Below are 17,236 nucleotides of genomic sequence, written 5' to 3'. Positions count from 1 at the left end.
GATAGCAGAGAGCTTACTCCATTCAACCCGCTATGTTAACACCAAGATTCCTTTCTGAAAGCAGCAAGTTTTATGTCTGTGTCTATAGTGGTGTAAAAACAACGCAGCTTCAATGATGAACACCTCTGGACATCTGACGCTTAAACGACTGGGTCGGGAAACGTGATCATGTGATTGACACGCCCTTATATCTGTGCTTGACGTCACTGGTATTTCCATCTATTGGGAAACAGGGTTGCTATTTCTTTTTTTCGGTGGTATCATTATTCAACAAAATGTCATGGACTTTCTCAAGAATGTGTCAGTTCAGAAATGTTCGTGCACCTTATAAACATACACGTCGATAATAACCCAATTATATGGCACTCTTGTTACCACTAACGGTACAACTTTGACGAAAACCCGGGGTCTAGATTCACGGCTCTGTCACAGCGACATTTTGCCGCACGGTGCTTTGTAGAACACACTAGGTAAACTAAGCCATGAATTTGGGTCTGGATATTGTGTACACGTGCTTTGCAAGTAAACGGAGTTCCTGATGCATGCAACCATCAAACGGCTGCGTTCCTTGACTATTGTTCGTTGATTTTACGGTTCAACAAAATTAAGACATCATTGAGCTAAAAATATTGTGACAGGAAGATATTTTGCATTTCTGTCGTTTGATAGTGGTGACTTCCTCTTGGATTGCACTGTAGCGGAGTTGGTCCTCAGATTCAACGTAACACATGAATTGTTGCCGTGTGATCTGCACATATAGATTGCCACAAAGAACCCCCGCAATAACAAAATAAGAAAAACTGTATAAGTAACTGACTTCTCGCACTTGTTCTTGATCCAATCTTACTACAAGAGATACGATTGGTACCCAATGTCATCAACTAAAATCCCGGCCACAATGCTCGGGCCACCCGTTCCTAACGTTGCGTAACCATTCCCTGCTCAATCGCCCCCCCCCCCCCGAACAGTAAGCACCCCGACCTCCGCTCAATGTCGACGGGGACGCAGAAGACCTTGCAGCGATGAGAAAATTGGGGTTTAAGAAAATTGCGTGATTAAAAGTAAGGCCTTTAAAAAAATACTATAACATTGGGCCGTAAAATGAAGAAAAACAAATTCTCAGTAGAAGGCCTAAGTCCAGCAATTGTATCCAATTTGAACCCATAAATGGAAGAATACTAGCGCAAGAGGTAAGTCCAACACTATTAACAAATTTGGGTTAGTCCAACATATGTGTCCAATGTGGGACAGCAAATTTAAACATTCAAAAGGGGTAAGTCCAGCATTTTTATCAAATTTTGACCAACAATTAAGAAAAACACAAGGGGTAAGTCTACCGTTTACATCAAATTAAGGCGGAAATTTTTACCCATGTTGAACCAAAAATTTAAGAAAAAAAAAATCACTTTGGGTAAGTCCAGCATTTTGTACAATTTGAGCCAAAACATAAACAATCAAAAGGGGAAGAACCAGCATTGAAAGGGCAGGGGGCGCTCAACAAAATATTGCCGGATTGTCTGAAATTTGATCAGCGTGAATTTATTTTTACACACCCATTCAAGCGCAGTGATGCCCACGATTCAGACTTGATTTCAACGCAGAAGACCGTGCAACAGTGGGAACCAGGGGGGGGGACCAACGAGATACGGCCGGGATTGAAGCTATACGTTGATGATTTCTCGTGAAAACTAAGGGCCATGTTCCTGTCATTCTACGATAAAGCAAGCATTTTTTAAACATTTGAATGTTTATGGAAGTTGCCTCGTTTGGTGGCCCTTATGTGGAAGTTATTTGTTGTTCTCCCAACAAAAAAATTAATTAAACGTAAAAGATTAGCCTTTTTTTCCTTTTCCTTTTTCACGGGTGACTTTTATTGCAGATTTATTTGCTTATTTTTCAACAGCATTACTTTGATAAATACAAACGATGATTATTTTCATCGGGAGCGTTAAAGGGGCAATACGAAATAATAACAAAAACATCGTTAGATTGAGCAGAATTCATACATGATTAATACCACATACATATGGTTTAGCTTAAAGGCAGTGGACACTATTGGTAATTGTCAAAGACTAGCCTTTACAGTTGGTGTATCTCAACATAATTATGCACAAAATAACAAGCCTGTGAAAATTTGAGCTCAATTGGTCATCGAACTTGCGAGCTGTAATGGCAAAAAAACGACCCTTGTCACACGAAGTTGTGTGCGTTTTAAAGAGGGTTGATTTCGAGACCTCAAAGTCTAAATCTGAGGTCTCGAAATCAAAGTCTAAATCTGAGGTCTCGAAATCAAATTCTTTGACGATTACTTCTTTCTCGAAAACTACATGACTTCAGAGGGAACAGTTTCTCACAATGATTTATACTATCAATTTTACCCCATTAATCGTAATCAAGCAAGGTTTTATGATAATAATTATTTTGAGTAATTACTAATAGTGTCCACTGCCTTTAAGCACAGAAGCCTCAAGAAGCGACTGCGAATTTGAATGCTGCTTTGATGAATTGTTAAAGTGAATGATTATTTTGTTAAATCGAATGACGCCACATTACATTTGACTAAATCGTAAAACGAAATCGAATGACCCTTTTCAGTAGCATTTGATTTCACGCGAAATAGAATAGCTTGATGGTTAAATTGGCTGCTCTTTTTTTCCCGAAATTGGCAGAGAAAACCTATATTGAAACTAATGAATAATGTTGCTTCCAGTGACCCTAGTGGTTCTTCAAAGAAACACAGGTTTCGCTCAATGTGATCTAATGGCCTCTAGGAGGAAAACCTTTAAAGACAAACAAACGAACATTTGTTTATTTCTAAAAACATCTCTTGGTATTTCTATTTCCACATCATATCATACCATGTTGCAAAGGTCGTGGGTTGGAATCACACCCGAGTAAAATGCCTGTGATTTTTTTCACAGGACTCGGGAAAGTACTGGGTATACAGTGATACACACATCGGTTTATATGGGTAAAAACCACAAATTAATACTCTAAATCGTTTGCAGTACCCGCTGCATAGGATTCGAACTGCCTCTAGCTACCGGGCAATCTCGGTGGTATAGTTGGTATGACACTGCTCTAGAACTGCAAAGGTCGTGGGTTCGAATCCCACCCGAGTAAAATGCCTGTGATTTTTTTCCCAGGACTCGGGTAAGTACTGAGTATACAGTGCTACACACATCGGTGTAAATGGGTAAAAACCAAAACAATTAAAAAATTAAAATTAATATGAACATTTGTTTATTTCTAAAACATCTTTTGGTATTTCTATTTCCACATCATACCATGATAGGGTCATCCTCGCTCTTCAGTTTTGATCAAGCTTTGCACCTCAATAATGTGTTTTGTTAAGCTAGGATACTGTTATAACAACGACTTGAAAAGATATTCCATTAAATAACGCATAACCATTATTTAGAATTCCTGGTCGGTCAGTTATGAAGCAAAACAATACTTCAGTGGAGAGGGTCATTCGGTTTCAACCTGAGGCTTGTACATGTTATGCAATATTAAAGGCAGTGGACACTATTGGTGATTACTTAAAATAATTATTAGCGTAAAACCTTTCTTGGTGACGAGTAATGGGGAAAGGTTGATAGTATAAAACATTGTGAGAAATGGCTCCCTCTGAAGTGCCATAGTTTTCGAGAAAGAAGTATTTTTCCACGAATTTGATTTAGAGACCTCAAGTTTAGAACTTGAGGTCTCGAAATCAACTATCTAAACGCAAACAACTTCGTGTGACAAGGGTATTATTTCTTTCATTATTATCTCGCAAGTTCGATGACCGATTGAGCTCAAATTTTCACAGGTTTGTTATTTTATGCATATGTTGAGATACACCAACTGTGAAGACTAGTCTTTGACAATATTACCAATAGTGTCCACTGCCTTCAAACCCATGAGGCGTTTTAGCCGTTTGTGAAAAGGCAATCAATGTTGTAGAGATAAGAGCAGCTGTTTTCTACTGTTTTCAGCTGTATTCAACGAAAAACTGCAGCAAATTTGACTGTAATCGAGTGGATTGTAAACTGGTATCATTTGTTTAATCCCATGATACATACAAGCGACTGCTTACACTTTAAGTGAAATCGAGTGTGTTTTGAAGAGCAAATACTTTTCGCAAGATATAGAAGTTAAACTGACCACTTGTTTGACCGGAAAACCTAAATTAATTCGACGGATACAAGCACATTTTACTTTTTTAAGACGTAATCTTTTTTTTTTTTCTTGAATTCTCTTTGTTAAAACGAACTACACGCATATATTATATGAACAGTTATGCAAAGACAGAGTACTGCTATCGTACAAATAAACTCAATCAGTTCGTACTCTCACAGTCTGCCGTGTTTACGCAAGACAAAACGCACAACGCGCAAATCTTGCGTTGTGGTTGCGTGTTAACGCTGTGCAGTCAAGATACGGTGACCGAGAATTCTTGCGTCTTGCATCGTGCGTCTGTACGCAAATGTATACGCGTACGCACGGCAACAAACAACACTGTGAGAAAACCATCAAAACAGGAATTTTTTTAACGTTGGGAGCTGCATTTTTTCACGAAAATGACGGATTTGTGAGGAATATATGAGGACCAAAACCCAACGTAGAAAAACGTATGCCGCCATGGAATGTGAATCTGTTGAAATAAGTGGCTTGTTGCGGTTGGGATTTGAGTTGTGAAGCTTTGAACATTTTCCGCCACAGAAACGCGCCTTAGGACTCTGTATCTGTGTACAACGGAAGAGCCCTATATATAGGGCTAGGGCTAACCCGAGTGAGCAACGCGGGGTCGACAGGGAAGCTAATCGAACACACCCAGTATCAACAGCTCTCCATTGCTCATTCCAAATAAGTTTTTTTAAGCTAATCTTTACTTTGAGTAATTACCAATATTGTTCAGTGTCTCTAAGCAGTTGATGTTTTGAAGAAAAAGATAAAAACATCAAAAATTAACAATATAAATAGAACATTAAAATTTACTTGACATGTCTAGTTAACCACTTTAAACCACTTAATTTCGTTTGAATAATTGCACTTGTAATTGATTAATGTCTAGCAAAAAGATTAACAATGATTTATTCTATTAACTCACTGACTTTATGAGCCAGTATGTTATACTCTTTAACAGTTTTGAAGATACACTATGAAGATAATAATGAAAGTGCTTTAAAACATCACTACTTAAATGGTAAATGTTTATCACTTTAAGTTCAATCCACTATGCCGTAACATCGTAAGTGAGGTCGCTACCTGGAGCCAATTTCCAAGAGCAGACTATAAGCACACAATAAACTAAGCACAGTAAAATTATGCTTACCACAAAAAGGGTTGACCAGACATTATATCCCGTGTACCATTAATTTTGTGTCTGGCATCCTGCGCCTTTCTGCTAAGCAAATAATTGTTCAGCAACGTTATCTGGTCTAAGCAGACTTTGACAAGTCAACCAACAGCCTTCCCTTGCCTCGGTCTTGATGGACTTGGCCTGCACGTTCTCGTCATTTTGGACTATTGTTATTTTGGAAATGTTTGCTACAAAAAAAAATTGATAAAAGTCTTGCTGCCAGATTTTATAAGCATCCCTCAAATCCCCGAGTTTTATATAGGTTTTCTCGGTCAATTTCAGCAAATAATAATAAATAATAATAATAATAAAACGGACATGTATATTGCGCAGTTACCTACATAAATATACTCTACTGCGCATTACAAGGTATACAACAAAATGCAGAGAAAAAATGAACAACAAATACAAATACACAAACAGAGCAAGAATGAATTAAATGAGTGAAGTAAACAAATGGGTTTTTAACTTAAATTTAAATACATTAAGTGAAGAAGACTGTCTAATGCAAGGTGGGAGATTGTTCCACAGATTATGAGCGGCGTATAGAAATGCCCGATCACCTAATGTAGCCCTAGATTTCCTAGATGGGTGAGATAACAATGTGGGATCTTGAGAACTCCTGAGACGGTAGGTTGATTGAGACTGAGAGAGGGATTTCATGGTTATGAGTTCTTGGATGTATGTTGGTGCTAAACCACGAATGGCTTTATAGGTTACTAATAGAACTTCAAATGCTGTTCTTTGTCGAACCGGATTTTAAATTGGCATGCGTTCGAATTAAAGCTGTTTTGCCTCTCGAGTTGTTTGCGCGTTTTAAATTCGGAGTTCGGCCATTCAAATTCGTTTCGAGTCGAGTCAAATTAATTCTTTTTCGTGACACCGATCACTGATGAAGAAGCGTCTGCGAATTGGAATGCTGCTTTGATGAATTGTTAAACTGAATGATTATTTTGTTAAAATCGAATGACGCAACATTACATTTGACTAATCATAAAACGAAATCGAATGACCCTTTTTAGTAGCATTCGATTTCGCGCGAAATAGAATAGCTTTTGTGGTTAAAATGGCTGCTCACTTGCCGAGGAAACCTTTATACTACCAACTTTATAGCCTCAATTTATCTATCCTCCTTAAAAGTTGAAGCACAGAAACACATGATATAATAATGTACAAAATTCATTATTGGATTTTTTTGCTAAGATTATTCGGAACAAAAAGTTGAGAGCCTTCACAATTTGTTGAAGCACGAATCTTGTCTGCGTAGTGCCGTGCACCCTTCATTTCAGAATGGAATCGAAAATACAACATCCGTAAAATGCCACGACAGAATTGTTTGGTATTAAAATCACCCTAAAAAATATGCCAATATTCTGCAGTCATACATTCTATTTCGTGGATCGTTATCATATTCAGTGGATTTTGATGCGCCATAACAATGCATTTATAGAGTGGCTGATTAAGGATCGTTAGCAGAAACAAGACTCGTTAATGTTGGGAAGCCAAGCGCGCCCTCAGTGTTCAATATCTGTTTCACTAGGGTAGCGACCTTTCGTCGACCAAGGGCGCTGAATTTACTACGAGGACAGCTTTGCACGGGGGCGGACACAACCGCATATGCAAATGTGTCCGGGCGGACACAATTGCATTTTGCATCAGCGTCCGCCCGGACACGATCGCATGTAAAACCGTCCGGCGGACATTATTGCATATGCAATATTGTCGTCCGGATAGTATTGCGTAGAGGACATCATTGCATGCGACACCGGCCTTCTTCCTGTGTTTCTACAGTTATGTAAATAATTATATATTAAAGGCAGTGGTCACCATTGGTAATTACTCAAAATAATTATTAGCATAAAACCTTTCTTGGTGACGAATAATGGGGAGAGGATGATGGTATAAAAAATTGTTCGAAACGGCTCTCTCTGAAGTGCCACAGTTTTCGAGAAAGAAGTAATTTTCCACGAATTTGATTTCGAGACCTCAGATTTAGAATGCGAGGTCTCGAAATCAACCATCTAAACGCACGCAACTTCGTGTGACAAGGGTGTTTTTCCTTTCATTATTATCTCGCAAGTTCGATGACCGATTGAGCTCAAATTTTCACTGGTTTGTTATTTTATGCATGTTGGGATACACCAACTGTGAAGGCTAGTCTTTGACAATTACCAATAGTGTCCACTACCTTTAAACGAGTTGTCTATTAGTATAGGTTTTCCCGGTCAAATTCGACAAATGATTTTCATGCGTTCGAATTGAAACTGTTTTGCCTCTCCGGTTGTTACTGCGTTTCAAATTCAGAATTCGGCCATTCAATTTCGTTTTGAGACGTTTCAAATTCCTTTAGCACTCTGATCATTTTAGCGTCCGTCATTCTTTTTCGTGACGCACACGCCTCAAGAAGCCTTTGCGAATTTGAATGCTGCTTTAATGAATTGTTAAATTGAATGATTATTTTGTTAATTCGAATGACGCAACATTACATTTGACTAATCATAAAACGAAATCGAATGACTCTTTTTAGTAGCATTCGATTTCGCGCGAAGTAAAATAGCTTGGTGGTTAAATTGGCTGCTCATTTGCCGAAATTGACCGAGAAAACCTAATTAGCAACAAGCCGTACACATTCACAACTAGGGGTACAGGTCCTGGATAGTGCTGTAATCATAAGCGACAATATCATGACTTCAAACACAGGGCACAATTTCATAGAGCTGCTAAGCCCCAAAATTTGCTTAGCATGAAATTTCTTCTTTCCTAAAAACAGGATTACCAACCAAATTTTCATTTGTTGCATATTGCTTGTTACTGGTATATTCAGCTGTTGTTTGCTTATCCTGAAAATCACGTGGAAATTTGGTTGGTAATCCCGTTTTTATCAAGGCAAAAATGTCATGCTAAGCAAATTGTTGTGCTTAGCAGCTCTATGAAATTGGGCCCTGGTCGTGAGTTGTAATTTTAGGGGGTAAATATTGGCGTAACAAACCCACGACTCACCATAGTTGGAACTTGTAGTTAATATCAGAGTCGGTGTTACACAAATTGAGGGCTGAGATGACCGTTATGTTGACCATCGATGTCCCTCCCTAATTATTTGTTATCACCAATTTAAATATAATCTTCAAATCCATGACGGTGTCTGTTGTGTAAGAAAGTAGGTCACAATTATTTCAATGGAGTCGATCGGTCGTTATTTCATTCATTTAAAGGCAGTGGACACTATTGGTAATTACTCAAAATAATTATTAGCATAAAACCTTTCTTGGTGACGAATAATGGGGAGAGGTTGATGGTATAAAACATTGTGAGAACCGGCACCCTCTGAAGTGCCATAGTTTTTGTGAAAGAAGTGTTTTTCCACCAATTTGATTTCGAGACCTCAGATTTAGAACTTGAGGTCTCAAAATCAACCATCTAAACGCACACAACTTGGTGTGACAAGGGTGTTTTTTCTTTCATTGTTATCTCGCAAATTCGATGACCGATTGAGCTCAAATTTTCACAGGTTTGTTATTTAATGCATATGTTGAGATACTGTGAAGGCTAGTCTTTGACAATTATCAATAGTGTCCACTGCCTTTAAACACCTACTTACTTTACCGACATCCTTTCACCTCAAAGCGCATACAGCATCGGGACATTACACATGATTCTGCATTGATGCGCAGATACTGTGCGTGCAACACAGGCCAAAACTTCTCGGTCACGTGAGTATCGCCATCAGTATTACCGTACATCTGTTAATAATGATACCAAGTCATAAATTAATAAAAAAAAAAGAAACGATACCAATATTGCCCAAATTAATCATGACTAGCGAGATGCAGCGCTTCGCGCGGCAACCCCGCTAGAAAGCTCGACGTAAAAATGCTGCAAGTGTAGCGTTGTGTACAGGGGAGGGCTAAAGTGGCTGGGAAGGGTCACAATACAAATCACTGTGGCAAACAACCCATCCTAAGTTAAGACGAATATTAGTGCTTTGTGAAATCGTACACTTGTCCATCTTTTTTTCCGTTTCGGCATTGTCGATCCCATCCATATTGTCCAATTTCCAGCGGATCCCGATAGTGGTTCTTTCCCAGCGTTTATATCCCGTTTCGTTTAGTTGATTATTTTCTGTCCTGTATAGTTTTCAAACCCCTTTGCTTTTCCCCCCTCACCAGCCTCGTTCGTTTTTTCCCCAACTCCCTGTCCCACCGTGTACCCCTTCCCTATCCCGTCCCATATCTAACCCACGCCTCCGTGCCTCTCTCTGTCTCCCGTCCCCGCGATCCCCTGCATTGGCATTGTTCTTTTCTTGCCAATGTTTGCCAATAACTCATATTTTCCAGTTTCGCGCGGGTCCCGTTTGTGGGGTTTTCCCGTTTTATGGGCTTGATCCCCCCATTCAGTTTAATATTTTCCTGTCACATGTCCCATCTCCCTGTCCACACAACGTGCTCTAAAAAAACAGTCTTCGTCCTGTCGTCGTGCCTAGCTCCCCCTGCATTGTTCTGTACTGTATGTACGCGCGAAGTTACTGGCCGCTCGCGCCGTGACTGTGACATCACAAAGGACGCCCGCACTCAATCACAAAGTTACTACACGCTCGCGCTTTGACTGTGACGTCACAAACAACTTGCCAAACAACAATGGCGGCGCCCATGCGATTTAAGTGCTTTTATAAAATAAATGTTTGTCTAGCCCACCTTGTTGGACTATCATGACTCTCTTTTAAACAGCTACCTGAGCGGAATGTTTTTAACGGAATTGGTATTTTAACTTGTTTATAATGCACTTGTTCACCATTTTAAAGTACTTTTGATATGTGTACACTTCTGAACATTTTCGTAATTATCGATTAAAAAATCAGACTCCAACGTAAAAGGTTTTGATAGACTAAAAACACTTCTGCATTTGACGGCGCGCGTCAAAGGACAATGCCGCTGACGTCATGTCTGGGAGTTTGCTTTGTTATACCTTCACGCTGCAACAAAGCGGCTTTACAAATTGAAGCTCCCAACTATGACGTTTAGAGAGTAATTACGTAACGGGGCTTTTCGCTGGATAAAGCAGTCGAAATGATTGTTTTTTTTTACACAAATGAATTCTATTTATAATCATATGCCTCGAAAACATTTTAAGTGAAATTCATCAAAGTTCACGACTTGACATTTCCGTTCAAGCAGGCCTTTAACATCGACGTTAAAGGTCTTTTCACAGTCGCCATTACAGCTAACCTGAGATGTCTAAAATGCAAAGTTTTCAAAAGTCGCAAAATGCATGGTGCTTCGATTGCAATTTTCTCCAATAGGATCCTTATTATTATTATTATTATTATTATTATCCTGACGGGCTGTCTTTATACGCAAATTTAATGAGCAAGGGACTTGGGTTTTATGAGCTCTTGACATATTCATGATTTATGTAATTCTTTAAAATCCGCCGGGATCCTGGGGGTTGCGGCGGGAATTGGTGGTTAGTTAAAGACGTTAGACACTATTGGTAATTGTCAAATACCAGTCTGCTCACTTGGTGTACCTCAACATATGCCCAAAATAACCAACCTGTGTAATTTGAGCTCGATTGGTCCTTTGTTGCGTGCTTTCAGATGCTTGAATTCGAGACCTCAAATTCTAAGCTTTGAGGTCTCAAAATCAAACTCGTGGACTAGCTTCGAAACATCAGACCATTAACTATTTTTTGAAAGTCAGGTGTTTGTGATAACGCACTCATCGATATCTTAGGTAAGGGTGCATGAATCTTTTTCAAGGGGGTGTCAACTTGCGAATAGAAGCCATTTTTGGTAGTTTCCACAAGGCTTGAGTGAATGAACAGGGTTCCAGGCCGAGTGATTGCACATTGGGGTGTGAGTGACTTTAATTATATTCACCAAAACGCAAAAAAAAAAAAATCGTCCCTCAACTTCGCAATTCTCCCACAAGAGTGTTAAAGGAACGTTACAGTTCGGGCAAGAAAAAAAATCGTGAAGATCACAAATCGTGATTTACATAAAACTTACACGGTCTAATGATGATGATATTTGAAACATCCCTTGAAATATTTTTGTCTGAAATGTCATAATTATTTGATGAGAAATATATAGTCCAACTTCGCGTTTGGAGTTTATCGCTCAGAAAACGTTTTATTCATTTATTTTGGCATCAATACAATGCAAAATTTGTAATCGGTTTTCACTATTCTCTCGTGGCCCAGATGCCCGATCGATCTCAAACTTCTACAGGTTAGTCAGTTTATGTATGGTGGATTACATTAAGTGCTTACACTGCCAGCAACTGTTTTATTAGCAAAAACCAATAATGTAATGATCCTGTAAGTACTATTATAACACCCCTTGCAAGTATTCTGCCTGCTCATTGGTTTAGAGCGCGTCACATGACATGTCTTAGTTTTGCTAGACGACGGCCGTGTGATAGTGCGTCGGTTTGCCATGCGCTAGTCCGAAGACTAGCCTATGGCGTGCAGTACCCATACGTCTGTTGCGTGTACGAGGATGATAAATTAATAGTCTGTAACCATTTCGGATTGCACGACACTACATACATGCAGCACAGTAAAAGTGTTTGCAATCTGTATTCGCGTCGTCCGTGGATTGTAGCATTCAGGTCTGTAAATAATCTGTTAATAATAATAGTACAGTATTTAGAAATGTTTGGGGTGTTATAAAACAAATATTGACTGCTTTTACTCGTGCAATGGTTAAAAACTATGACTCCCTCGGTGATCCCCGTAGCGTTCTATTTTCCCTCGGCTTCGCCTCGGGAAAATAGAACGCTCCGGGGATCACCTCGGGAGTCATAGTTTTAACCATAGCACTCGAAGCAGTCAATTTTTGTATAATATGACATGATACGTGTGCAACATATTCGTGATCGGTATTTATACGTCGCGGTACTAACCATTCGAATGGATCCAGTTGTAATGCCAGTTCTCCAGTATGTCAAAGATGATGTAGAGTCGCCGTACTTAATGCTGAAAGTTTCAACATAGTGGTTGTCACTGAATCCCTGTATTATCAAAGTACTGATGTACACCTTAACGTTGAGGTTGACTTGTATCCATGGAGTCGGGTCGGAATCTGATGCGCACCACCCACCTTGATATTGAAAGAGATGAGAATCAAGATATGTCACAATGTACAGCTGCTTCTGTCAAAAGGCGACTGGTTTTGGAGTAATTTCTTCGAACTTATAAACTCGTGTACGGAAAAAATTATTCCGGTTTTTTTTTCAGATGAAGAGTTGCATTCCTGATTTTTGCTACGTTGAATAGTTCGATAATCATGAAAATCTTATTCTTCCACGACAAAACATGTCATCTTCTTCGGGTCACGGACGGATGCGGGTTTTAACCGAGTCGTCGCGTCCGCATTGGACTTTCTGGCTCGGTTAAACTAACCGGGTCAATCTTCCTGGGCACCTTTGGCCCGGTTAAACAACCCATGGGCTATTCACATTGGACTTAAAATGGGTAAGTTACCCATCGGCTCGGTTAGTTAACCCAAATTAAGTCCAATGCAAAAAGGGCTTATCACTGTACAAGATGTTCTTCAGCCAAACTTGCAAAAGTTGTAATGCGTGACACTATAGTGAAAGTGTCCTTCAGCAAGACACTTAACCATTGCTTCGTCCTTCGGATGGGACGTAAAGCCGTTGGTTCCATGTGTTGTGTAAATGCATGTAAAATAACCCAGCGCACTTATCGAAAAGAGAAGGGGGTTCGCCCCGGTGTTCCTGGCTGTGGCTGCTATATGCGCCTAGCACCTTGTAAATTATTATAAGGCGCTTAATAATAATGCGTCACGGAATTCATCAGGGCAATGACCTATCTCCCTGAAAGTTTGTTTATACTCAGCGCCTTGAGTACCTTGTTTGGTAGATACGTGCGCTAAAGACTTTACGAAGACGATATTAGTTTGTTTCTATTATAAAATAGGTGCTTCCACTCTCTACTTCTCTTTTTTGTTGTAATAGGAACTGTACCTTTAAAGTCAAGTCTTGCATTGCTAGCTTTAGTGAAATTGCTGTCGACCGTCGATGCAATGATATTGTCATCTGGAATTTCTCCGCTCTTCATGCCAAAAGGTTTCTGAAGTTGCTTTGGACAAACTACATTAAAATAAAAAAGCGATGAGTAATAGTAAGATAGCTTCCTTGACGAAGTAAACTTGCTATCAGCAAAAAAACAGAAAGGTTTTCGGAAGGGAAAGGGTGTTAAGGCCAGCAATATTGAAATAAACAAAATCTGGTAACAAAACACTTTTTATTACATAGTGTATCTTATTTCTGGATAGAAAAGTATCTTAATATCTACAAAGTATGCCCCCAATATACTGTTAAATTACAGGTAGACACTATTGGTATAGTTAGTACTCAAAACACATAATATTAGCATAACACCTTATTTGGTAATGAGCAATGAGGAGAGGTTGATAGTATAAAACATTGTGAGAAACGGCTCCCTCTGAAGTGACGTATAATTTCGAGGAAGAATTCATTTTCAACTAATTGATTTCGACACCTACGAATTAGATTTTGAGCCTCGAAATCAAGCACCTGAATGCACACAACTTCTTATGACAAGGGTGTTTTTTCTTTCATAGTTATCTCGCAACTTCGACGACCAATTGAGCTCAAATTTTCACAGGTTTGTTAATTTGTGCATATGTTGAGATGTGAGAATACTGGTCTTTGACAACTACCGATAGTGCCCAGCGCTTTAATCACAGACAGCACTCCCCTGGCAAACCATCTTGAATGTCAACCATGCAGAATTATGAGATGCAGGTGTTTTGATCACTATCATTATAACCACTCTAAAGCGTCTGCCTGCGCTAGCACAATAAAGTGGTTTACAGTTTTACAAATAACTTACAGGGTTTACAGAAGGTAATGGTGAAATACTTCTCTAGAAATATTATCCCTTGAAAAGCTTTACTTTTTGAGAAAACATTAAAACAATATCAATCTCGATATCGAGAATTACGGATTTATTTTAAACACATGTCATGACATGGCGAAACGTGCAGACTCTGCTTCAGATTGATTAGGGTTAAAGGCTAAATCAGTTAGTCGTCGGAGATTATGATTGTGTTCAACTGTTTTAGGACATAAAATGGTTCCCGGTTAAAAAAGCTCGTAATAACTATTTTTGTTAACTCATAAGCAGACTGAATTCAAACTATGTTTTCTCTTAAAACCCTGCGCAGAGGCATAACGCAGCATTGTAAATTGTACATTGACGTTAATACCGTCAAAAATAGCAGATTTTGCGATCTAACACAGTCGACCATTTTGCGTAGTCACTAAATTCTACTTAAAAAACATCTTTCCAACCATATGAATTTTATAACAAACGCTTTTCAGATGAATTTCATACACCAACTCGTCCGATCCAAGGCAACGTGTCCATTCAATACTCATTGATATTATTTTGTGTTCTACTGTATGCTTTAAAAATTGTATGAATGAATGAAATTTAATTGTAATTATATGAATAATAATGAAGTACAAGTCTAAGAGGGTCCCGCCCGCTGCTGGGTTTTGAACCCTCCCAATACTGTTTGGTCAAAAAACTATATGACCTCAGAAAAGATGGCTCAGGACTTGTGTCCGGGCCGTTAAATACGGGCATTGCCCCATGGACTTATTTGATTAACAATACAACCTTTGAATGTATTGTGTGATCCGCATGCCATCACGTAGGAAGGAATGCAATCCCTCTGAAGACTTGTACGAATGTTATGAAATAGAATAAGTTGTTATTGTCGACATGGAAAATAAATGTACATTGATTGATTGATTGACTTCAATTCATTGTAAATAATCCTAAAACTAATTGTTTACCTGATGAGCAGGTGTCACCTTTGTAGTCGCCAGTACAGTTACAGGTAAAACTGGTAACATTATCAATGCAGGATCCGCCGTTTAGACATGGATTAGGGTTACAGAACTCGATAACTAAAAAAAAAGAAAGAACGTGTATAAATGGAGGTACAAGGAGTTAATTTATTTATTAACAAAACCAGCTTCTCAGTGGACAAGTATGGATAGACAAGGATACTCACTTGCAGCATGTCAAGGTTCTCAAGACAGAGTATGGCTTATTTTTAATCACTGATCTCTTTGTTTAAACAACTGCTACAGAATGTTTAAAATTATTATAGTTGTAACATTTTTGTAATAGATGCAGTCCACAGGAAACAGAAACAAATAACGAGTCTCGTACCTCACGTTTCTCCGAAACACTCCAAGCCGAAATTCTCAAAAATGCGAGGTCAAACAAACCCGCGCAACAAAGAAATCGTGATGTCATTGGTGGCTATTTGATGTGGGGAAAAGCGTGGAGAACTGTGCTCAAACCCAATTAGGGCAAATCGCCACTGACGTCAAGGGGTCATTATAGATAAGCCGTTTTTGACTCTCGACTGAAAAAGCCGCGCGGAGAGGTGCATTTTTTACTTGAATTATTTATTACCAAATGCAAATTTTAAGCGTAAAATGGTTATAAATCGGTATGTACGATGTCTGTTTGGCCCCCAAAGGGTAAAAGTTAAAACATTGAGATTATCCTGTAGCCGCTGTTTAATCTGTCAACCTGCACGGAGCAGCCCCCACCCCCATCTACACGTGGAGATCTTACATCGGACGCTCTCATGGACACCCCAACCCGTACAATGGTCGACCGATGCCCCACAAGAGTTTCAGCTGTTTCAACAAGCGCAGACGCAGAGGAGGTCACCTCATTGACGGAGCACAAGATCCTAGAGCTAAAGCCTTTTAGTTATTTGTTGATTCCTAGTTATCTTTGCTTTTTTGTGAAGGAAGTGTCTCCCTAGCGGAACCGGTTCCGTGTGTTTACTGCTTTGGGTCAAGCAGAGTCATCAGAGGAAGCCAGTAGAGGGCGCCAGCACAGCTCCGCGGTGGGGCTAGTTGCTGATCGGACCCCCTGCTAAAAGATTGGGAAACCCTTGCCTAGACATGTTTTCTTGTTGTCTATTCTTAACGAAGAGATGTCTGGAATACAACGGTCAGAAAGTCAAACAGTAATACTGGTTTTTAGTGTGTTGTATTGCTCGATACTGTTATTAACACGGGATTTTTGTGTTACAGTATGGACAAGCCCCGGTACTCACTTCTCTGGCAGGTCCTCCCCTTGTAGCCTGGAGCACACGTACACGTAAATCGGTTCACGCCATCCACGCAGTTACCTCCGTTCAGACATGGATTGGAGTTACACTCATCAATATCTAACACAAAATGTAACTTGTTAAAGGTTACTATAATTATTCTGAAAAAACAACTCACAAGTCGAGAAAATGTCTCAACCTTGTACTCATACCATGGAGGAAGGAAGAGAAGGAGATCGACCCGTGGTACCGCGGTCGTTTAACGACACCTCGTAATCACCCACATACCTATACAAACAATGGGCGACCTGGCGTCAGTGAGTTTGCGCGTGCGCACTTGGTTCCTCACTCAACTATGGTGTTGTATGTCGTATGGATATAATAAAGAAAAAAAACCTTCTTTTTTTTTAGACCTGATAAAATTTGTACACTTTCGCCCACCAAATCGATACACACAATTGATCACCAGCCACCCTCGTTTGCTAATACCCAAATTTTGAACCACCACTAGTGACAGGAAAGTCGCACATGTTATGATTTTTCCATGTAAATACCACAAACGGTAAATGAAAACGTGCATATTCACAATTCTTGTCTCCAATGATTCAACTTTACACGAAGGCAACGGTGCAGAGTGGCGGTACCACACCTTCTGTCAAAGAGATCTAATCGCGCTCACCAATCGGCCGCCCAGCTCGAGGTCTCCTATCTCACTGGTCAGACAGGGGCATTGTCAGGGTATTCTTTTGTTACTCTGG

The 17,236-nt window shown here is 39.5% G+C and overlaps 1 protein-coding gene across 1 annotated transcript; it reads right to left on the bottom strand.

Moving 5' to 3' along the window:
* Window positions 1-8,067: 8,067 nt before the first annotated feature.
* Window positions 8,068-15,632, bottom strand: LOC139934945 (lactadherin-like). Its single transcript, XM_071929372.1, has 6 exons — window positions 15,578-15,632; window positions 15,196-15,309; window positions 13,333-13,458; window positions 12,250-12,446; window positions 8,946-9,087; window positions 8,068-8,489 (listed from the first exon to the last, which is right to left on the bottom strand). Exons 3-5 carry the CDS (start codon window positions 13,424-13,426, stop codon window positions 8,947-8,949), a joined length of 432 nt encoding a protein of 143 aa, XP_071785473.1. The 5' UTR covers window positions 13,427-13,458; window positions 15,196-15,309; window positions 15,578-15,632; the 3' UTR covers window positions 8,068-8,489; window position 8,946.
* Window positions 15,633-17,236: the final 1,604 nt, after the last annotated feature.

This window comes from Asterias amurensis, chromosome 3, assembly GCF_032118995.1.
Source record: "Asterias amurensis chromosome 3, ASM3211899v1".
Classification (NCBI taxonomy): domain Eukaryota; kingdom Metazoa; phylum Echinodermata; class Asteroidea; order Forcipulatida; family Asteriidae; genus Asterias; species Asterias amurensis.
The sequence above is the reverse complement of the archived record's forward strand: the minus strand, read 5'-3'. Positions and strand labels throughout refer to the sequence as shown.

What these genes read in the sequence shown, in the direction of transcription:
- LOC139934945 (XM_071929372.1), bottom strand. Translation starts at nt 13,426, where the DNA reads ATGAAGAGCGGAGAAATTCCAGATGACAATATCATTGCATCGACGGTC. An exon ending in TGCAAGACTTGACTTTAAAG is followed by an intron (nt 12,447 to 13,332) that starts GTACAGTTCCTA and finishes TTCAATATCAAG; the next exon opens with GTGGGTGGTGCGCATCAGAT. An exon ending in CAACTGGATCCATTCGAATG is followed by an intron (nt 9,088 to 12,249) that starts GTTAGTACCGCG and finishes CATTATTAACAG; the next exon opens with ATGTACGGTAATACTGATGG.